This window comes from Dreissena polymorpha, chromosome 1, assembly GCF_020536995.1.
Source record: "Dreissena polymorpha isolate Duluth1 chromosome 1, UMN_Dpol_1.0, whole genome shotgun sequence".
Classification (NCBI taxonomy): Eukaryota; Metazoa; Mollusca; class Bivalvia; order Myida; family Dreissenidae; genus Dreissena; species Dreissena polymorpha.
The window spans coordinates 60,404,556-60,429,624 of NC_068355.1; the positions used below are offsets into that span (position 1 = coordinate 60,404,556).

At 35.4% G+C, this 25,069-nt stretch overlaps 1 protein-coding gene across 2 annotated transcripts; it reads right to left on the reverse strand.

Annotated features, from left to right (window-relative positions):
• Positions 1-216: 216 nt before the first annotated feature.
• On the reverse strand, positions 217-23,217 carry LOC127831002 (L-threonine dehydratase catabolic TdcB-like). 2 transcript variants are annotated; one of them, XM_052355984.1, is made up of 9 exons: positions 23,170-23,217; positions 20,115-20,448; positions 13,087-13,217; positions 11,937-12,095; positions 11,466-11,533; positions 4,298-4,412; positions 2,294-2,419; positions 1,784-1,885; positions 217-558 (listed from the first exon to the last, which is right to left on the reverse strand). In XM_052355984.1, the coding sequence occupies exons 2-9, from the start codon at positions 20,251-20,253 to the stop codon at positions 415-417; spliced, it is 984 nt and encodes a 327-aa protein (XP_052211944.1). In that variant the 5' UTR covers positions 20,254-20,448; positions 23,170-23,217; the 3' UTR covers positions 217-414. The 2 variants fall into 2 exon arrangements, with proteins under 2 accessions (XP_052211944.1, XP_052211938.1); XM_052355978.1 differs by lacking the exon at positions 23,170-23,217 and having other exon boundaries at positions 20,115-20,561.
• Between the last annotated feature and the right edge of the window lie 1,852 nt (positions 23,218-25,069).

Sequence of the window (25,069 nt, forward strand, 5' to 3'; positions counted from 1 at the left end):
CAAAAGTGATATAATTGCATTGCTTTTTTCTTACTGATTTTTTGTACACAACTTATTTGTGCATTTTGTTTTCCAATCCGAAAATGAAATACAGAGAGTTTTAATCCATAATCGCGCTCATTTTGTAGAATAATTGCGAAACGGTATTGTCCCCTCGGACAATGTTTATTTGAAAATAATAATACTGGATATCGGCATACGAAACGACGGATAATAGAAGGGAGCCACGGTGTATTTTGACGACAAACTATACAATAGTAAACAAAAATTATCTGATTACACAACATGATTGTATCATTCTAAAATAAATATATTTTCAATCGGAAAACATATACCAAAAGCTCATAAAATATTGTTTTTCTTCTGCGAAATAATACTACTGTTGTTTGTTTCAAATTGTAATGACCGGGATGTTCATGTATGCGTTTTCAATATCTCCCGTATCGTGTCCGTTGCTATGTTACCACCGCACATCACTAGGACCACCTTGGAGCCCCGGAAACGCTGTTTGTCGCTTAGGAACGCAGCTACAGCAACGGCCGCCGATCCCTCGACAACCTAAAACGTACCCATGAAGTATGCAGCAACTAAAAACAATTAAATATTTGACCATCATTTTAACGAGTTATATAAATATTACAGAAAACACGCTATTTGCTAATTCACAATTTTCAAATGATTATTAACGAATGATTCGATCTCTTTAATTGATTGTTTTTGAATTCAGAACATTAAAAACTTTCTACTCACTTAAATGCTCGCATAAATTAAAAAAAAAACAATATTAAATATGCATTTTATAAATAGTAATAACCGATTAAGTGCCCTAAATGCTCAGTTCAGCGTATATTCCATGCACAATTGTACGCGTTTAATCTTTGATGACTGTTCAAGAAGAGCAACCTTCATTAGACTTATATTTCTTATAGAAAAATAATTTATAAACGTTAAGTACGTCTTAATGAATTAAAAGCGCAATATGCTTCACTTTTTTATTTGCATAAAATAAAATTGTCAACTAGTGTAGCATGTATTCGCCGCCAGAAGGTCAATATCCATAAAGCTCTTTATAGTCTTTTCGTGTATCACGCCTTGGAAAAGAGAATGTGCTGTACATGTGAAGCCCCCGTGTAACATGTCAAGGAAACAAAAGTTTTATACATATAAAGCCCATGAAAGACAATAAGTTTATAATGGATTGGAAGCCAGAAGAAGCTTTACCAGGGTGCATGATCAACTGAGGTTTCAGGGATTAACACACGGACTGGACAGAATGTAAACTCACCGTTAAGAACTTTATTTTTGCAAATATCTAAAGTTATTGAAATACATTTGCACAAATCTTTTATGCATAAACGACAGTTTTTCTTGCAGTTTGTGCCGATATCTTAAGGGATAAGAATAAATCCTTGAATACGTCTGATATCTGTGACAACATTCCACGTTGCTTTAAGCATAGTCGTGCAGTATACATGGGGTTTCTGAACAAGAACAGAGGCATATATATAACCCCATGATATGCCACAAATCGTATCAAGGATTGAAAGTAGAAGGTGGTAAACCTATAAGGCCCTCAAAGTTCACAAATCTATCATGTCTTGAAAGCATGACTAGTGCATAATTGTGGAAGCAAAAAGGTATTTTGTCTATAAAGCCTCTACATGATCCTTTAGTAAATTATAAAATGGTACATGTAGATGTAAAGCTATACATATATCAGTAAAGCCCATTCACAGATCCATATGGCTTTAATGGGCGTGGCGGTATTTCGCAGGTCACGTACCTTGTGGTGTTTGTCGAGCACGAGGAAGATTGCGTCAGCGATCTGATGCTCATCTACCAAGATCCAGTCGTCCACGTATCGGCGACACGGCTCAAACGTAATCTGCATGTAACAGGCACGCATTGTGTTACATGAGTATGAGCTTTTTCACCACCACATTTTAAGATATAATGTCACCTTGTTGATATTCGATATACGTTTTCACGTGTTTTTTTAACAGAAATACCAATCATATATTTACATATGATCAGACTTCACTGATGGTTATCAGGCGTTAAACGGCTGAACAAAAGACAACGTGACTGGTGTCACACGTTGTAATCTGTGTGGCCTCTCATACATGGAAATGTATTCCTTAAAGTTGTTGGAGAGGAGTTAACACTTAACATGAAATACCCGGATCGGTCTGAAATATGCGTTCGCTTACCATAAAATATTCGGAACGATTTTTATCTGTGTTCGCCTTAAAGTTTAATACTCGGATCGGTCTTATATCTGTATTCGACTTACGGATCCATCTTCTATGTCTCCTGAAGTTCCATCGGAGAGAGTGGCTAGCGATTCATCGTGTTTTATGTAACCTACCTTGACCGACTCGTACATGACCTTGGAGTTACGAGGTTGACAACCAATCACCTGTGATACAATAATAGTGCTGGAGGTCGCACTTAATACATAATAATTTTACAGAATTCGTAATTTTTTAAGTCAAGTATACAATAAACCGAATATTTTAGAACTCTAGCAGCATATAATACTTATTTAAAACGTTTCTATATTTTGAATAAAGCACACCATATCACCAGTTATCATTTAATGAAACTTATATTTGTACATTACATCAAACATCTTTAATCGTTTCGACGGATTAGGTGAATCCTCCGAATTGTGGAGATCTGGATAACAGTTATTGAAAAGTCGACGTTTCTTCCCGAAAATCCTTATCGACTTTACGTACGCCTTTCTTTCAAAGTCGATACGTTACCTTGCACTTAATCATGTTAAAACCTTCCGTGATTCATTCGAAAGAATTGCCTACTTCTAATGAATTGCTTTTCTCGTTTGGTATAGATTGTTTGCTTTAAATGGTTATTGCCTACATTCTATTTTGAGAATTTCTGTTTGTGCTACATTCAAATAAAATATGTGATTTCTGTTCAAGAGTTCAATGAGGCTATGTTACTCTTCAAATGGATACTAGGTTCGCACAATTAGAGATACAACAAGGCGCGAAAAATGCCCGCACAGTTGGCCGTTTTTGAATGGACACCTATGGCATTTGGTCAAGTTTTATCTGTTGGTCTCTTTAACTAGATTTCAGTAATTGTGACTTTTATAATAATTGTGACAGTATCTTCAAATATCAATACATGACAGACAGTGTCATATATATGTAAGCTAGCTATTGTATTGGTGTAATTCAATTAAGATTTTTACATCCCGAATATCAATTATTTTTATCATAATATAGTGGAAAATTGCACTCGTAGAAGTTTAGAACAATAATGTAATTCAAACAAGGGCTGTTTGTAAAACATGCATGCCCCCCATATGGGCTGTCCGTTGTAGTGGCAGCCATTGTGTGAATACGATTTTTGTCACTGTGACCTTGACCTTTGACCTAGTGACCTGAAAATCAATAGGGGTCATCTGCAAGTCACGATCAATGTACCTAAGAAGTGTCATGATCCTAGGCAAAAGCGTTCTTGAGTTATCATCCGATAACCATTTTACTATTTCGGGTCACCGTGACCTTGACTTTTGACCTTGTGACCTCAAAATCAATAGGGGTTATCTGCAAGTCATGATCAATCTACCTATGAAGTTTCATGATCCTAGGCGTATGCGTTCTTGAGTTATCATCCGAAAACCATTTTACTATTTCGGGTCACCGTGACCTTGACCTTTGACCTAGTGACCTCAAAATCAATAGGGGTCATCTGCGAGTCATGATCAATCTACCCATGAAGTTTCATGATCCTAGGCATATGCGTTCTTGAGTTATCATCCGGAAACCATTTTACTATTTCGGGTCACCGTGACCTTGACCTTTGACCTAGTGACCTCAAAATCAATAGGGGTCATCTGCGAGTCATGATCAATGTACCTATGAAATTTCATGATTCTAGGTCCAAGCGTTCTTGAGTTATCGTCTGACAACCACCTGGTGGACGGACCGACAGACCGACCGACCGACAGACCGACATGAGCAAAGCAATATACCCACTTTTCTTCGAAGGGGGGCATAATTAATTGGTTCATAGGTCACGATCTAATTCATTAATGGTGCAAACTAATTCAATACCATTAAACAATTCAATATATTATAATATAATTACAATTATAAATCACTTAATTACGCAACCATACACAACAATCGACTATTTTTACCATAAAATATTGAAGGGTAAAACAAGAGTGGTTACCTCTTATAATCAAATAAACACATTCAAAATATACACTGTTAATACCTATGTTGAACTATCTGTTTGTAAATTATGGTTAAAATTGTACCTGTATTTTCGGATTAACTTTCTTGAGGTAGGCAGCTATACCGCCGATGAAGCCACCTCCACCAACGGACACAAAGACATAATCCACTTCCGGTAAGTCGTTGTGTATTTCACAGCTAAATAAAGAAACTTACTATATACATAGACTTAAAACATTACACCCTAATGGTATGAATAACAAAGTTCTTTTTAACATAAAAGACTAGCTCTTCAATTTAATTAAGCTTACTTTTGTTTTTTCCTATTAGTATTTTTATATATAATTTTATAGGAAATTGTGTATTCTTGAATCCGAAAGTTAAGCTTAATTTAATTAACGTTCATTTTATTGACGTACATTTTCCCGCATTTTAATGTACGTTAAGTCAATGACGTAACATCCGCTTTCTGTTATTATTTGTATTATCCTGATGAAGGCGTAATCCGAAACGTTGATAAAAAAGGAAAGAAAAAAATATGTGTTTTTGTTGGATTTATCATACAGCTAAATAAGAGCATTCTTACTATAATAATACAAGAAAGACCATTGATTGTATACATGCACGTGTCTAAATTAAAGAGTGTATATTAACAGCAAAACAACAAGAGATGTGTTCGTCAGAAACACAATGCCCCCTACTGCGCCGATTAAAAAAAAAACATTTGTTTTTTGGGTTTTTTACCTTTGACCTTGAAGGATTACCTTGACCATGAACTTCCACCACTCAAAATGTGCAGCTTCATGAGAACGCCGTTTTGAAAAAAAAATTTTTTTGACCTTTGACCTTAAAGGATGACCTTGACCTTAACCTTTCACCACTCAAAATGTTCAGCTCCATGAGATACACATGCATGCCAAATATCAAGTTGCTATCTTCAATAGTGAAAAAGTTATGGCCAACGTTAAAGTTTTTTTGGACGGACGGACAGATATAATTTAAAATAATTTAAACAATCAATTATTAATCGAGTCCACTACCTTTTACAATGTTAAACAAGACTACTGCCAAGCAATATATATATACGTCCCCTACAGGCTCCACCATTGCCAGATTTTTTTATATTTGTTGCCAAAGCAACCAGAATATTTGACATAGGAACAAAATGAAATGACGTGCATTATGTCCATATTGCCATTTAACCATGTTTCAAGTTTCATGAAAAAATATGAAGAACTTTTAAAGCCATCGCATGATCCAGAAAAGTGGGACAGACAGACTGACGGACTGACAGACTCACAGACGCACAGAGCGAAAACCATAAGTCCCCTCCGGTGAAACCGGTAGGGGACAAAAATATATAAATATTCATGTCTATTTATATGATGTTAAAGTGCTCTTTGCTTTTACATGTGAGTATGAGATTTAAAACATGTCCAGGAAATCAATATTCAGTACATAAGAACAATAATATGTTTGAGGTACAAAAAGGTAACTTAACGAAAATCTATCTTGACTGTACATACGCTGCACTTTCAAATAAGACGTAAATCGTGTTTCTATATTGAAATGTTTAGTCCCGATAAAAAACCGGAACCATTAAATAATCAAACTCTAATTTTGTCTATGATTTGTACCATATTTTTAGAAATAAACACGTGTAATGATTTACAACTTCGAAAGAGTAAACCAGCTTTGTTTCTCACTTTTAGAAGAGTACGTACAGTACTTAAAAAAAAATAAACCAGCTTTGTTTCTCACATTTAGAAGAATTCGTACAGTACTTAAAAAAAAATTGAAAATAGCTTAAACTGGTATTTAACCTTATAATTGTTTTGCCTAAGCAGTTTATTATAGTTTCATGCATACGTGTTTAAAAAACTGTATAATCTTTTCAACTCGTGGGACCGATTCACGAATTCAACACAAACACATCGTAACCAGAAAAAAACGGAGACGAGTGATGCTCCCCAAAGTTTTTTTTTGTCACAATATTGCACTATATAGAAAATTTCAAAGGGCCATAACTCTGTGAAAAATCATCCGACCATAACCGGCTAATAATATGCACATCTCCTGTTGGTAGTGAAGCTTACCATAAAGTGTACTTGAATTCCCGTAATAAGTTACTGAGAAATAGCTCGGTCTCGAATTGCACTATATGTACAATGGAAAATTTCAAAGGGCCATAACTCTGTGAAAAAAAATCCGACGAGAACCAGCTGATAATATGCACATCTCCTCTTGGTAGTGAAGCTTCCCATAAAGTTTCATTGAATTCCAGTCATTAGTTGCTGAGAAATCGCCCGGACAAGAATTGCACTATATGTACAGTAAAAGGAAAATTTCAAAGGGCCATAAGTCTGTGAAAAATGATCCGACTAGAACCGGCTGATAATATGCACATGTCCTCTTGGTAGTGAAGCTTCCCATAAAGTTTCATTGAATTCCGGTCATTAGTTGCTGAGAAATAGCCCGGACAAGAATTGCACTATATGTACAGTTAATGGAAAATTTCAAAGGGCCATAACTCTGTGAAAAATCATCCGACCAGAACCGGCTGATAATATGCACATCTCCTCTTGGTAGTGAAGCTTCCCATAAAGTTTAATTGAATTCCGGTCATTTATTGCTGAGAAATAGCCCGGACAAAAATTGTGCATGGACGGACGGACACATGGACGGACGGACGGACGAAGCGGCGACTATATGCTCCCCCCCCCCCGAAAAAAAAATGGGGGAGCATAAAAATGATGCAAAATCGTCTTTTCCAGAAAATGGTAAACCACGTTTTGACTTGTCCACGAAAATAAATACTTGAATACATTTTAAAGGAGCCTTTTCACAGATTTTGGCATGCATTCAAGCTTGTCATTAAATACTTTTTATTGATAAATGAAAACATTGGACCTTAAAATCTCCTTTAAAAAAACAAGAATACAATTAAGTAAGGAAAAAAAAGAACCCTAAAGTGGTCTCGTACCACTGACCCCTGGAGTCCTAGAGTAAAAAGTCTCCCACTTAGACCACTCGACCATCCATGCTCATGCTATTAGCGAATGTATTTTTCACTTAAATAAGCAATCCTCGTAGTTTCCCAAAATATAACGACAACAACAGGACTTTTCAAATTATTCAATCGCTTCGCATTGCAACGCTTTATAATATTCAGGTTTTTAAATCGTCAAACGATGCATATAATGGATATTTTAGAGCATGGTAAATGTTCAGTATTACTATTTCCTCACAATTATTATAACTAAAACGAAAATTTGCGAATCTGAAACAACTTTCTTTAATTTTGTTAATTTACAAAAACGTGAAAAGGCCCCTTTAAACGTCATGCCGACGAATATCAATAATGTTACAGTAAATTCACAAAATACAACACTGACAATTTAACGTTTTGATGTCACGGAAACTACCATATATACTAGAGATAATAACTTGGATCCCTTTTTCATAGTCATGTAGTAACAGTCAAGATCACAAGATTTCAGAGAAGAAACCCGGCTATTAAGCAAGTTTGTGATGCTGCCTGTGAAGTTTTGTCAAGAAGTACAATATGGGCACGCACATACAATTAATACACGCGTCTATGAAGTTATAATTCGTCACTTATCTTCAACAATGGATGTAGTAGTGTACCATATTTGGTGGATTCGTTAAAAGAACACAACCATTACAAATCAAATCATGTTTGCAAGATAACGTTCCTTGAAAAAAAACAAGGGCTGTTTGTAAAACATGCATGCACCCCATATTGGCTCTACGTTGTAGTGACAGCCATTGTGTGAATACTTTTTTGTCACTGTGACCTTTACCTTTGACCTAGTGACCTGAAAATCAATAGGGGTCATCTACGAGTCATGATCAATTCACCTATGAAGTTTCATGATCCTAGCCATTAGCGTTCTTGAGTTATCATCGGGAAACCATGTTACTATTTCGGGTCACCGTGACCTTGACCTAGTGACCTCAAAATCAATAGGGGTCATCTGCGAGTCATAATCAATCTACCTTTCAAGTTTCATGATCCTAGGCATAAGAGTTCTTCAGTTATCATCCGAAAACCATTTTACTATTTCGGGCCACCGTGACATTGACCTTTGACCTAGTGACCTCAAAATCAATAGGGGTCATCTGCGAGTCATGATCAATGTACCTATGAAGTTTCATGATCCTAGGCATAAGCGTTCTTGAGTTATCATCCGGAAACCAATTTGTTATTTCGAGGCAACATGACCTTGACCTTTGACCTAGTGACCTCAAAATCAATAGGGGTAATCTGCGAGTCATGATCAATGTACCTATGAAGTTTCATGATCGTAGCCATAAGCGTTTTTGAGTTATCATCCGGAAACCATTTTACTAGTTCGGGTCACCGTGACCTTGATCTTTGATATAGTGACCTGAAAATCAATAGGGGTCAACTGCGAGTCATGATCTATCTACCTATCAAGTTTCATGATCCTAGGCATAAGCGTTCTTGAGTTATCATCCGGAAACCATTTTACTATTTCGGGTCACCATGACCTTGACCTTTGACCTAGTGACCTAAAAATCAATAGGGGTCATATACGAGTCATGATCAATGTACCTATCAAGTTTCATGATCCTAGGCATAAGCGTTCTTGAGTTATCATCCAGAAACCATTTTACTATTTCGGGTCACCGTGACCTTGACCTTTGACCTAGTGACCTGAAAGTCACTAGAGGTCATCTGCGAGTCATTATCAATCTACCTATGAAGTATCATGATCCTAGGCATACGCGTTCTTGAGTTATCATCCGGAAACCATTTTACTATTTCGGATCACCGTGACCTTGACCTTTGACCTAGTGACCTGAAAATTAATAGGGGTCATCTGCCAGTCATTATCAATCTACCTATAAAGTTTCATGATCCTAGGATTAAGCGTTCTTGAGTTATCATCCGGAAACCATTTTACTATTTCGGGTCACCGTGACCTTGACCTTTGACCTAGTGACCTGAAAATCAATAGGGGTCATCTGCGAGTTATGATCATTCCACCTATCAAGTTCCATGATCCTAGGCATAAGCGTTCTTGAGTTATCATCAGGAAACCATTTTACTATTTCGGGTCACCGTGACCTTGACCTTTGACCTAGTGACCTCAAAATCAATAGGGGTCATCTGCGAGTCATGATCAATTTACCTATGAAGTTTCATGATTCTAGGCCTAAGCGTTCTTAAGTTATTATCCGGAAACCATCTGTTGGACGGACATACGGACCGACATGAGCAAAACAATATACCCCCCTCTTCTTCGAAGGGGGCATAAAAATTATTTTTCAGTAAGTCACTTATCTATCGCGATAAATGTGTGTTATGTATTGTGTTGTATATCTATGTACACAGATTTATAATTAATGTTTATAAAGATTATAAATAAATACAAAGGGCACTCTCATACACTTTTATATGCAGGTATGTATTTGCAAATGTAAGACAAATAGGAAACCTCCATTTAGTATATATGTATTCAACCTGCTCACTTTTGTTCGTTGATATAAATTAAAAAACATCAGATCGGGTCATATTTGGCATCACACTTAACACTATGTAGTTAGCATTAGTTTGTTCTTCACACTTTATACTTAAAGGGATCTTTTCACGCTTTGGTAAATTGACAAAATTGAAAAAAGTTGTTTCAGATTCGTAAGTTTTCGTTTTAGTTATGATATTTGTAAGGAAACAGTAATACTGAACATTAACCATGCTCTAATATAGCCATTATATGCATCTTTTGACGATTTTAAAACCTAAAAATTATAAAGCGTTGCAACGCGAAACGATTGAATAATTTGGAGAGTTTTGTTTTTGTCGTTAAATTTTGTGAAACTACGAAGATTGCTTATATAAGGTATAAAATACGTCAAGAATGTGTACACGGCGGAATAGCTCAGTAGGTTAAAGCGTTTTTACTTCAGGACTCTGGCAGGACTCCAGGGGTCACTGGTTCGAAACCAGCTCCGGGCAATGTTCTTTTCCTTTTTTTAATTTTTTTCTTGATTTTTTACTGGAGCTTTTATGATCCAATGTTTACATTTATCAATATAAAGCATTTAATGAATAAGTTAAAAAAATGCCAAAATCTGTGAAAAGGCCCCTTTAAGGTATGATAGCATTTTCATTAAGACGCAGTTTTCTTCACAAATTCAAATCAGTCAAATCACACATTTGTATTCCATTGCATTTTGGACATAAACAAAATCTAACCACGCTTCTTTTAGATGAAAAATGGTTGAAGTTAGAGTTTGTTATTTATAGCCAACATGCGAATGTCGTGAGCCTATTCCTGCAGGCTTACCGCGAACTGACCTGAATACAAACATAAATTAAACAGAGACCCATCTACCCAGGGAAAAATAAAATAGCAAATATAGACCGTATAGAACGTAGACCGTTCAGTGCGGTGACAAACAAAATACCTGCTGGTTATTTAATAATAAATCGTCATATAGTTATTTGTTATGCAAAAACACATACTGAATTCTATGTCTCACGATGAAAATGATCGAGCTATCAACATTCTCGAGTTATCGAACGTCTTGAGTTAGCGAGGTTGTCATGTCACCATTCTTAAGTTGAAAAGATTTACTTAAATATCAGAGTATTAACATGAATGGACATTGACTTATGTTCAACGAGAATTATACCTTGTATAAACAACAAATATACAATACATCTATATATGTGTGACGCACAACAAATAAACAATGGTCCTAAAATATCAAATGTTACTAAGGATTTTTCAGAATAAGAATTTTGAGTGAAACATCAGATACAAGAGCTGTCTCTATAGGATGACATATGCCCCCGATTAACGCTTTGGTATAAGTTATGCGCATTTTTCGGAACCTAAAAGCATTTTCCGAAACCTTAACGCGGAACCCAAGTTCAAGATCAAAGGGGTCAAAAAATTGTTGCGCATGGAAAGGCCTTGTCCATATACACATGCATACCATATATGAAGGTTACATCTGAAGCGACACATAAGTTATGAGCATTTTTCGGGGGCATAAAAAGTATCATAAAGTTTGAAAGTCGTATAATCACTAAATAGCTCACAAAGATGACGTAAGCATTTATATATAAGGTACTTTGTATAAGCACTCATATATAAAAAAATTTTCTTAAGGCAAATTACAAATTCCTCACGTCCTATTAAAATGTGAAAATCAAGCATACAGGTCTTATGTTTTTTACACCGTGTAAAACATTACCCTACAGTTCCGTTTCCCGCCATGACGTCGACATCGTTGTACGGGGATATATACAGCTTTCCGGTTTCCTTCAAAATATAATTCCATTATTTATGCAAAAAATATATTCTTCTTGAAAAACACATATACCATTTCAATGAAGAAAACTCACATAATAAAGTCATTGTTATGATACGCTCTATCTTCTAATTTAAGCGATTTTTTCCCGGATCAATTACTTTCTTAATTGTACACACTTAAAATAAAATCATAAAACATGTATTTCATATTTATAATTCTTCGTTTCAAATTAATGTTAAACATGTTTAACCAAAACTAATGTAAAAAGGTAGCAAGATCATTATTAACGGCCGACCGATACTTAAATAGGTCATATGCTGCAAATTAAAATGAGTTGGTTTTCTTACAAACAAGCCACCTTCGTAAGGTCTATAGATAATGATGGTAAGCATACAAGAACAGTCGTCCTACCGCTGCGGTCTGGCGGGCCATAATTTCCGCATCCACACAGTCATGGCCATGTAGCGTGACCTTGACACCGTGATGCCTCATATTCTGCAGCTTAGTCGGGTTGACCTCCTCGGACACGAAGACCTCTAATGGCACATTGCAGGCTTTGCATGCTGCTATCTGTAGGGTACATGTAACTTGATGTAAACTGCGGTTATGTTTGGCGCCATTAAATGGCGCAAAAAGACAATAACAGTCGTTTGTCTTATTGGCGTACTGTATATGTATCGTATCGGCGCGTACTGTAATGTTTCGTATCGTCGCATTTTGGCGTGCTTCCTCCTCCAAACAGGCAAAGCGTAAATCAACAATCATTTTGCATAGAATTGTATCATGCTGCTGCTTTGTTGAAAATTTACTTTATGAAACATGATGTATCATTTCTCATTTATAACCACGTCTGCACAAAATATGCTCGTCTGTCAATAATCCGTGTTATGAAGTGTATTCCAACGCATATATAGATCTTGAAAACATTTATTGCCGCGACAGTGCAACTATAATTGTGTTTAACTTATTAGTATGTGTTTTTATCAATAATTAAAAACAATTGCTGATCTATCTTGATGATTATTATAGTGCTGGTAATGGTGGTGGTGGTAATAATTATTATGGGAATTATGCTGATTATGTTCACGACGACGAAGAAGACGAAGATTTTTACGATGATAATGATGTTGAAAATGATGCTGATGCTGATGTCGACGACTATGGCGATGACGATGATAGTTATGATGATGCTGCAGATGATGATGTAAATGATGGTGGTGATGATGATGAAGGTGGTGGTGATGATGATGATGATGTAAGCTCGGCGTTCCGTCCGTCCGTTTGCTTGCCGGCTTTGTTGTTCCTGTTGTGGTGGTGGCGGCTGGGGCGGGGTAGTAATATGAAAACAAGAGTCAGAGGGCCCGTTTGTGCCTCTGCTTTAGCTAGCCGAGTGTTGGCTGGGGCGGGGTAGTAATATGAAAACAAGAGTCAGAGGGCCCGTTTGTGCCTCTACTTTAGCTAGCCGAGTATTGGTGGTGGCGGCGGAGGTGGTTGGGTGTTGGTAATATTTAAAAGTATAAAAAATGTGATTAAAATACAGCCACTGTAGTTTAATACATACACACGCCAAACCGTGGTTACCCGACGAAGCAGTTGTAATGCCCCTCTTCAGTTGATCAGGTTTTTTGTTCAGTGTAAGCAGTTTATTGAACGCTCCTCGCAGCTTAAAAGAACCAGTCAGTTGTTCACTTTCTGAAATGAAATTTTAGTTGCTACATATTAATTTTGATTAAAGTAACCACAGAGAAGCTAAAGTACCAACAGCAGAAGCATTGGAACGTTAGCTATGCCAGTTTAGTTATTTTCCCCAAATAACACAGTTACACAAGCAATGACAAACACTTTATCAAAAATATATGTATATAACGCAACAAACTCAGTTACAGTTCGCACAGGCTAACCGTGGACGACGCTTACCGCTTTTAAGGAATTTATATTTTCACACCACATTTTCTCAGTATATATCAAGTTCAACGCTTATTATAATTTGTATGTTTAATAATTAAATAAAATTATGAAAGGTTGACCTCGGTGCACTTCGCATGCGAGCGGATATTAGTTGTATTAGTGAACTCCTAAATAGTGAACTGTACACTAATCACAGCTATGATATTGTATTGTTGTTCAATTCTCATCAATCAAAGTACTGGCAGTACTGGTGTGACGATGCTTTTGAAGAGGATGGATATAAAATATCAATTTAAGTTTATCTATATCACCACAATTGTGTATGTTGATACGAACATTTGGGTACGATAACAAATTTGGGTACGAAAATTTTGGGAACGAAAAAAAAATTGGTACGAAAAAATTTTGCGTACGAAACATTTTTGGTACGAAAAAAAGTTTATGGGTACGGGGAAATAGTACCCATGGGTAACTTGACCCATTGAGCGAAACTGGGAGGCGGGTCACATTCTTGTTCATTAAGTATGGCAATACATTCATGATGATTCTCGAAAGTAGGTATGAGCACATAGCCGGACCATGTGAGCTCAATCGTATGAGCACTTGACTATCCGAGTTCGCCCACGAACATATGGATAAGTTAACTAATAGCGAAATGACCTTATACATGTATATGCTGAAATCTAACAATCGAACGAAATATCTAACATGGTATGTACACTTAGGTGGTTGTGTAATTTCTGTTAGAATATCGTATTTAATATGTAAATTTTAAATGATTTTGCCCGCACTTGAGTTTGTTGCCTTGTTTGAGTCTATACGCGCCTAGGCTGCACCCAGTGTGTGTATTCGTGTTTTTCCAAGGTAATGAGTTACCTCCGCGCTGAGGCTGCATAATGTTGGGACCCGGAGTGTGCCCAGCACTCCTTCCTAATAAGATTAGATTGACGACAGTTTGGACGAATTTTGAATGAAAGCTGCAATTTCCAGCTATTTGTTTTGTACTGAAATACTTTTTAATTTTTTATATGGTCAAATGCTGCGGGGGGGGGGTGAGATTTTCCGGAAAAAAACAACTGTCAGGAATGGTGACCACAAAACATACAAAATATAACATTGCGCCGGGAGCGGGAATAGAACCGGTGTCGTAAAGGTGAAAAAGCGAACATCCTTACCACTGCGCTGGCGGGACGGACAATGACGCAAAGAAATGTTGTTTTATCTATATATACCATAGCAGTGCAGCGTTTACAATTTGCAGGATCGAATCGTTCGCATTCTTTATTTTTGTGATCACGTAAAAAGTTAATTTTACATGTTTTTATTCGCATTTTATTTACTAAATCGAGAACAAATATCAAACAAAATAGAGAAAATATATAGTTGTTTCATTGGTCTATAAAAATAAAATGGATGTAAAATTACTAATTTGAAATTAACGTTCTGATACACTTATTGAATCTGTTTCCCCAGGATATGCTGTTCTATTAATATTTACTTTTATCAACACGAACGACAACTCTGCTAGGAGAATGTTATCAATGAAAATCAACGAGCAATCTCCATGCAGTGGCGAATGCCAAGGGAAGTAACTGAAAAATCGAGTTATCTCAATCGGACTGGCTCGGTCTTTTACATAGGTCGCAATTGTGAAGATTTTTTTTACTGGTTATCAAACTTTGGACGCTGCTGTTCCAGCATCGTCAAAAAGCGCATTTTGCATGCGCGAGATCGATTTTCACTGATGCCGATTATCAAAAACAAATACCGGCATTGTTGGATATTGAATTTATTGTTGTTATTATATAAAATATATGTGAAAAGTAGTGTATACGCTGTTTTAATATTGATTTATTGTCGTGTAAAAAAGTCTCTCATAAACGAAAATCCGGTCTAAAAGAAAAAGGTCTGCACAAGCTAATCTGTGACGACAAGTTACGCCCATACATAAAGCCCCGTTTTCCGAAAGCGCAACCCATGTATACTTTTCGACAGGTCTTATAAACGCACGACCATTCTATACATAGATGGTGACGTCACTACGTTATTGTCACCTCTATACTTAGACGCATCACGCACCTCCATTTGGAGGCATTTATGCCTACGACACAAAGAAGTCCGCGGATGAATGAAGAATTTGCTTTTTAAGTAAACATTCATGTTGTGATTTAAAAGTTAAGTATTACTTTGTTCAGTCTTACGGTCTTATGTTAGTATCAATTATAATTTTCGTTAGTTTTCAACAATTTCGCTCTTTAACAGCACTTTCACTTTCGGTTGTATAACAACATGTATCCTTTATTGACGAAAGTTTGCAATGAAATAGCGTTTTCAAAACCGCTTAAAAAGTTTCAGAAGGTGTGTCTGGTGCATGTTTTGAAAAGACACAATGTCATAGCTATATTGCCGACTAGTATGGGAACAATTTGATATTTCAAGTGGCTCCATTTGCATTGCAAGAGAAGTTCAAATTGACTTGTACAGTTTGTTAAATTTTGACACCCTTATTATATATTTTTTTATAAGTGCCTGATAGATTTCTTTCTTAAAATAATTGAAATCATTGAAAAATTTAGTAAAAGCACAGCATTGATGTTCTATGATGGTCATTTTTAGTGGAATAGTATGTTACAATAAAACAATTATAACTATTGTATTAATGAATTTAGATTTGGTGTCATTTTTAAATGGGGTAGTAATTCATTATATGAGATTAGCACATTATATAGTTGAAAAATAAATAACACTTTAATGACTTACAATAGTGAAATAAAGTAGCATAGAATATGTTGCAGGTCATAAAATGTAAAACTGAAGTTCAAACTCAGAAGAAGCTTTACAAATATTTTACACTGACAGCAATGTTGATTTTCCAAAAAAAATCCTTCCTATCTTCCTGCCCTAGTTTTTTTGGGAAAATTTAAATATTATTAATATTTTTGAGTTAAATGATTAAAATATCAATATGTTTTGATTACATTAGCTAATTATAGTATTACATTATTAATAATGAAATACTTTGCAAGGAAAGTCCAATTCTGTTTTAATTAGTCTCAATTAGCTATATATATCAGTGACATCCAATAATTGGATTATATGCGTGTGAATGCATGTTTTTTTGACAGTTACATAGTACCCTATTTAATTGTATAACAACAAATAACTTTAGTTCCACAACCCAGCCCAAGTTTACACAAACTGAATTAATTCATCAATTGATCCTATTTAATTATATTAAAAACAACATGTGTAAGATTTTGAGAATATCCCCTGTATTCCTCTAATATTCCTTTAGTACACCCAGGGTTGGCACCAATCGACCAACCCCAGAATTAACCGGCGGTTTTTACCGGTTAAAACCGCCCCGGTCAATACTCCCAAATTTGTCATCACTGGTCAATACTTCGATTGACCTTTACCCCCAATTTTGATTAATATTCCATGCTTATTTAACAATATTGATAATATAAATTAAGCAGACATGTTGCCAATAATGTCTTAAGCTATTAATACCCACTATTTTATACCTGTTCATGCAAATAAGTCAAAGTTGGTCAACTGGATTTTTCTGGTTGATTGATTTTTTTTCAATTCTAATGAATCATGAATGCTCAGAAAATTCTGTGCTTGATTCAATACGAACCTGTCAATTACTGTGTATTAGTGTTCCTCATGCCACACTGTCCCCAGTCTTCTCACCTATACAGGTTAGGGCATCCAAAACTGATAATAGGGCCTTAAATGGCACCCTTCTTGACACAACCCTTACTTGTCATGTATTCTTGCCTGGATTTCTTTAAGTACTTTTTAAACAAAATAGTGAAAAAATATTTTATTTTCCATTGATACAAAAAAAAACATAATTAAAAATAATTATTAAAAGAAAGTAGAGTAGACCCACAATTGGTAAACATTATTTGTTGGCAAAATCAAGAACTTTGATTGCTTATTCATTTGAAGACCAATTGAACTTTAAAATATGAAAACCCTCTTAATACAGAAAGGAGACAAGTTAGAAGTAACTATTAAATTAATAGCAAGTTATCTCCTTTTGTGTGAGTGAAATGAAATAGCCTAAGGGCAGATTTGCTTCATTGTCACTTTCAGAGACATAACACTGCATGCATATTATTACCAATTAAGGCTTAGGGGCCAGATTTATGACCCTAGAAACCACACTAGTTCTGTTTGTCATTCTGCCTATCAAATAGATATATCAATAGATCAGTGAAATGATTTATTATTGTTGTTTTTAGGGAAGCCTCAAACAAATTTTACCAATTAAATAGATCTAATTAGAATTGCTTCTATAAGTACCTGAATTTTTTCTTTCATTTATTGAGATCCTCGAAAAATTGAGTAAAAACACAGCTTTGATGTTCTTTGATGGTCATTTAAAGTGGAATAGTTGTGATTTTTAATGAAGAATAATAACTATATCCAAGTTTTAACTGAAACACAAATTATTTTGACTAAATACATATCATATTGGGATATTTATTTTGAGACAAGTAAATAAAATTGTTATGTAACATTTAAATTATAATGTCCCAATACAGCTAGTATGAACATTTTACATTGATTTGTAGTACTCAGGTGTTACCTCTCAAAAATATTCTTTAAAAATTAAAGCAAACTCAACGATGAAAATATTTTCAAAACCAGGCAAATAATAGGAAAGTTATGTTTTCACTAATATTAAGTAACAACACACACCTACCATTGAACAATATATCAGGCACTTATGGTGCAATATACAAGCGTTAATTGGATTAGCAAGTGTATATAACAAGATAACAGCTATTGTATAAAGAGGTACTTATGGTGCAACAGGCCCATTAATCAGCATTGATGAGATTAGGTGACATCTTTGAAGGGGGATAGTCATTCATAAGATGAGATTAGCACATTATCATAAAAAAACATTTTTATATAGTTTATCACTGTTTTAATTATTATTAATAAATTGCTTTGAATTTGCCTTTTTTTAATTCATAAAGTTATTAATTTTTCCTTAAATTCCAAAAATTCATTTAATAAAAACGGGTAATTGTGTTTTGTGTTTCTTATATCAATAAGTTTTTATTACATTTGCTAATAAATTATATTATTAATAATGAAATAATGTGCAAGGAAAGTTCAATTCTGTTTTAATTAGTCTATTTGAGGAATTAGTAAAAAATAAAATATCAGTGACGTCCAATAATTTGATAATAAACATATGAATGCATGAAAAAAATGTTGAAAGTTACTAAGTTAATATTTATTTATCATATTTAACTGTTTCGAAATTAATTTAAATTTGATTTTGCCATTTCTCAATTCACCAATTGACCATATTAAATTGGATAAAAAACAACAAACACTACATTTGCACAACCCTGCCCAGGTTCACTCAAACTGAAATAAGGTGTTAATTGTGTATTCAAAACGGGTCTTGATTACACATTATTCTTGGTTGCATTTGTGTTGAGCACCATGTATAAGATACTCAGTAAGACTTTGAGGATATTCCATGTATTCCACTAGTACACCAACATGCACTAACTAATGATTTACATGCAATCATTACACAGTTAAACCCTCCAAAAAACAATTCTAAAACCAAAAAACCATACAAGCTGCTTCATAGATATTAAAAGTTAATTAAAGGCTTCATAAAAAAAAAATAATTTTAAAATAAACAAAGATTATACTTCAACCGAACAATTATAAAAAAAAATATTTTTTTTTGGGGGGGGGGAAACATCTGCACTAAAACTAAAATGGGGGGGAAACGTCTGGGGGGGAAACGTCTGGGGAGGAAACATCTTAACGTCTTTGTGGGAAACGTCTTGGGGAGGTAATGTCTTGGGGAGGAAATGACCGGAAACCATTCCCAAAATGGTGAAAAAAAACACTGGCATATAAATTAAATGGAAAACATACAATATTATGTCAAGAAAAATAAAGCTGTAAAAATCTCACCTGCTTGTCTTTGATGTTGCAATTAGCACATTCAGCATTTTCAGTATCTACTAAATAAATATATGAAAGTGCCAAATGTCCAAGATACCATGACGTCTTCCTCAAAATGTTAGATCCTTCGAACTCCATTTTATTTTAACCCCGACTAATCCTCTCACACATAAGGCCTACATGTAAGATTCCTTGTAATGTTCACAGCGTTTATTTTAAATCGTTTACGTTCTCAAATTTCAGCAGGTATTTAATTATAAATATTTATGATTTAGATTTATTTACTATTTCGAAGATACAGTCTTGCAACATGTTTAGTTAGTCTAAGTTACGTGTTTAGTGATTCTTACAAACAATAGACTGACATGAAAAGTGGCTCCTTTTGAAGCACAAACTGCATCCAACTATATATTACAGCTGGCCCGGTTTGATGGGGCCTGTTTTTGATAATAATTAATTACCATTTTTCACTTCCGTGTTTATTATGTTTACCAACGCCATGATGGAAAAAGTCCGTTTCCCACAATGCTTAGCGCGCATTCACACAGGTCAGTAAAGACCGGTGTGACACAATGAACGCACGACTTATTTCCACTTACAGGCAGCAAATCAATTAAATGAATGTAGCATGGCTTTTAAATTTTAAATCAGTACAGTGTATTATCCATGTATGCCAACAATATGCTAACCGGACATCCACTGTGTACAATGTAACACACATACCTAGCTTTAAATACACTTCGGCCTGTCCTTCCGTACTCAGGTAGAGTGAGTACATAAGTGGCGTTTTCCAGACATGTGACTTGATCCTGGTGTAGGCCTCTTGTACTTTATCGCCTAGTTTGTCCACGGTAAACTCCATTTTGATCCACGTGTTTAAACGATCACAAAACGTTGCGGTCTCTACCACAACCGATGTTTACATAAAAACCCACCCGTGTGTGTTAGTAGATCTATTGCGGACCCTAGCATGTACAGGTACTTTAGTACTGGACTCGTCTGCTAAATAGGGACAAGTGTTGTGTATTGATGTAAGTTCGAGTCCCGCAAACGGCTTCTAAAAATATAAATGAGTATGTTTCGTAGTCAGAACATGTGTATGTATATATTCTATATTTGCGAGCAAATAGTGTAAAACACGATAAGTTATTTAAAATAACGACTGAAACGTAAGACAGGCTACGGCGATATGATCCATTATTGTGTTGGCTTTACTGATTACAACTGATACTCCTGATTAGATTTGCTACAATCGTAATGCATCGACTATCACCGGAATCCTCCGCAAGATAGGCACTCTGGATCAGCGGAATTGTAGATTTAATACGAGTAATTATACAGTTTTTACATGCAGCTTCGTTCCTTCTCCTTTCATATGTGAAGGAAACATACGTTTCTTCCTGTTAAAAAAGCGTACAGCCCGTTAGTAACGTTAGTAAGATTTCATGATTAATTTAAAGATAGAATAATCGTCAAAATAAACAAAATTGAATATAATTATATTATAATATGCTAGTGAAACGTGCGCGGGCCAACTTGTTCTGTCTTATTTAGTCAAGACTCCATAAGTCGATAAGTTGTAGCTTATAGGATGAGCGCATGTGATGTTCGGACTTATTTAGTTGGAACTGTAAGAGTTCGAACTACTAATGAGTTCCAGCTGACTACGTTGGAGCGCTTGAAGTTAGAACTTAACGGTTCGAACATAACTACTGTATATTCAAATTTATTTTTCATCTAGCCTTCTTCGACTGTCCGATTAATAACAAATATTGGAACACGCAATTTATAAGTTGAAAGGTCTAATTTTCCTCAGGCCTACTTTGACCACTAGATTAGACATTCACGATCATACTTTCAAACATCAACTAGCTGCGACCCCTTATATAAGTTGGACCACGTGTTCCAACATACACACAAACCAATTACTAAATAAACTGGCTTCCACCCTACTTATGAGAGCTTTTACAGTTTTGGGATCAACAAACTTCACTGGCCGTTCTCCTAACTACAACCAGGAATCAATAATGTCTACTGTTCACAAACCCCAGATAGCTTTGCTTTCATGGAGTATGGTTATTGTTATTAATGACTCTCAAAGTTCCAGCCAATTTAATGCCAGCAAGTTAAAGCTTAGCCCAGGACAGAGCTACAGACAAGGTGCGTATTTGCGTAAATACCCAATGTAAAATTGCCGGTTACGCATAGAAAAATAAAACCATGCGTACCGAAACCCAATTGAAATTGCCGATTACGCACATTGTATATTTCCTCTGCGTAACGAGTAAATCTGTCCCGGAAATACCAGGGTCCGAACTCCGAAATACCCGGATTCTTTCCGCTTCGCCCAAGCGCTTTTAGTATAACCTTCAGCACAATAATATGTACGGAAGAAAGCCTCTATGTAACCACGTGTTATTGAAGTGAACATGTTGAAACTGCGAGGCCGTAAACAGGGAAACATCGTATCCCAGGCACAAACACACTCAATTTTAAGTTATTTAACCACGAGCAACACATAAACAGTAGTGGAAAATATAGTGAAACTAATTCTTGACGATATTGTGTCGGAGGCAAGCGCTGACAGTTCTTACATTTAAAGAAAACTGGTGGAAAAATCGTCGAACCTTTTTTTAATCATGACTGTATATTACGGATACATCTAAATAATTACACAAGATCTCTGAAACTAATCAATTAAGAGTGGAACTTCAACCAGCTCATTCAGCTAAGCATTTGGGAATTTAAGACAATGAACATAACCAATTTTAATACAAAAATACCCAATTTTCAATTAAAGTAGTGGGTACCGAATTTTGTACCCAATTGAAAATGAAAATACCCAATTGAACTCAAAAGTAGTGGGTATTTACCCAATTTCTCAGAAAAGTTATCTGTAGCTCTGCCAGGAGTTTCCTCAACTCTGTTATAAGCATGGCTTATAGGAGAGTCCCAATGCCTAACTCCACAGCTTACAAATACGATCTAAATCTGTTATATATTAATAACAGCTAGTCAACTGTCACTCACTCGTTGATATATTCTGACCAAATTTTACATTCAAACCAACTAAAAACGTGTGTGTGTTGTTCTGAGTTTATTTTCAGGCCCCACGCCCCTTCACGGGGTCATTTTAGATGGACCTGCCCCTGTGACCTTTCAGGTGAAAAAGATTAAATTTTGTGCCAAAGTAGGTCAAATTTACCCCGGCTTCATGGGTATTCGCCAAAGATATCATTTAGATCCAAATAAACCAGTGCACGGTGGCAAATGAGACCCAATGTGTACTGGTAGATAGACACTCTCAAGACAAATTCATGTCTGAACGCAGCACCGCCAAGGGACTGCAGCACACAGCTCCGCCTTTATGGCCCCACATGTGGTCACCGGTCGTCGTCTTTATCCCCGAGACAGTTTCCCCATTGCGTTCAGCGTTCTGAGTACCGCTGTCCCGGGGTCCTCTCGAAAGCCACCCCTCGATGTTCATGTGACATGCTTCGATACGAGTACCGCTGTCCCGGGGTCCTCTCTAAAGCCACCCCCTCGATGTTCATGTGACATGCTTCGATACGACCCCCCCCCCCCCCCCCCCGCGGAAGCAACTCAAAACTGAGCGGTTGTATATTTTTTATGAGCGTCTACCGATCACAACAAAAAAACAGTGATATTATGCAATATATTGAATGCTCTACTCTAAAACAAATGACTAATATCAATTTATGTGTTTTGATGATGAACTAAATTCAGATGAGCTCAACTATAAATCAATTGTACTTACATTAATTTCAGTCGTGTTTCGAGCAACTTTGTTGTAAAGGGACACAACTTCTGTAAATGAGGATTACTGACTACCAATTTTCGTCACACTAGAAGAACGGCTATTTCAAAACAATTAAATATTAATTTATAGTTCGGAGTAATGAAACAAGTGTTAATGTGTGAAAGTTTATTGAAAAAAATATACACGGTTTAATTTTTAAACTTTTGTTAAACCATTTAAGAGAAAAGGCTAAAAGCAAATTAATATAACCACCTTAGATTACAACAAATGAACATGGCTACGCTAAATTACGCTTAAATAGTAAACAAAGTTTACATATCTAGAAATATCAAAACTCGAACACATGTCATTTCATCAGCACGGGGGCAGCCATTTTTAAATTAATAAAATAGAGAGAGACATGCTAAAAACTCACTCATCGCCTAATTGACATTCCAAACGGTTGACGATGACAAATGCATTGGATTGTAATCTTTCCGTTGATGTTTGCAAACTGCACGATCAGACCTCATAAACACTCAAAAGAATAACTATGTAAGAAGCATTTCAACAATGTTTACAATCGTTGTCGAATCACATACTTATATTATTGCGCATAAAATAGTACGCTTACAGACTGACAGAAAGATCGATACGTAACTCCGTTCAATTCATCACGGTATACTATTCTATTGATAATACTATTGATAATATATAATAATACATCGCTTTAACAATCTAAAAGTAGAAATAATTCTTTTAAACGGAGTTTTTAATAACGAAAGTGAAAACAACGGAAGTTGGATGGATATTCTGTGAGATGCACTTCGGCTCCAGAAAAACAATACAAATAAACTTAAAAAGACGTGTGGGGGACAATTTTCAGCTGGAAAATATTTGAAATAGGGTAAGTGATGATATCTCTACGTGGTCATTTCTGTTATTTATTGCGATCTCTTGCTGATTAATGTTAATAGTTGTTTTACTAGTTGCCACCCAACTGTCAAAATAAGATGTGTTTTCTCAGGTATGTGTATACACACACAGGGATCGTTAGGTAAAAAATACTCTATTATACTATATACATATATATGTAGTATAATAGAATATTTTTACTTAACGGTCCCTATGTATACACATACCCGGTTTTCTCACAACTGCACGTGGTTTCGACCGATTTGTTTTGCACGTTTTTCTACGGAGCACAGCGATGGCCACGCTTTCAAAGGGGTAGAAGGAATCGAAATATAAAATCAATCGGTTTGCCAATTTCTTTATATTAATTAAAAAATTTGCAATTTGGTTGAGAGGTAAATAACAAAATTGTCAAGCCTTTGAAATAGAATTGTGGCTCTTATTATCCACCATACCTGGATTTTTAAAAAGTAGTTAGGTTTTAGTTATTTTTAGAACTTTGTTTAGGAAATTTATACAAAAAAGGCAGTTTAATAAAAACTCATTTGTTGTTTAATGACAATAATTTTCTTTGAAATGTTGCTAACTTGACCTTGTATATGTATATAGCTTTGTATTTATTCAACTTAAGGTAGTGCATATACTTCCTAACTTTAGATTGAGATTTTGTAAATTAGTGTAAAATGTATTGGTCTTAAACCAAAATATGAATAAAGCACACAAATATTGAATGTCAAAAATGTGTTTATGTTATTCTATCCGTCTTAAGCTTTAAAATGATATATAGTTTGATCATATTGTACCACTTTGAATGAAGAAAAACCAAAGCGAAGTTTTAATGAATTTTATCCCCCCCCCCCCCCATGAACCTTAAGATTAATAATAGAAGGATATTCGAAGTAATGTTGTTGCCACGGAACAAATTTTGTCATTCGGAATTTTATTTCGGGATTACTTGTATATGAATATCAGCATACAGACCATACTAATTGTAGTTGCTTTG

Excerpts from the sequence above, each read along its gene's own strand:
- LOC127831002 (XM_052355984.1), bottom strand. The coding sequence starts at position 20,253 with ATGGAGTTTACCGTGGACAAACTAGGCGATAAAGTACAAGAGGCCTAC. Across the intron at positions 1,886-2,293 it reads GAGACATAGAAGATGGATCC|ATTACGTTTGAGCCGTGTCG; the intron begins GTAAGTCGAATA and ends TGTTACATGCAG. Across the intron at positions 559-1,783 it reads TGCTCGACAAACACCACAAG|GTTGTCGAGGGATCGGCGGC; the intron begins GTACGTGACCTG and ends GGTACGTTTTAG.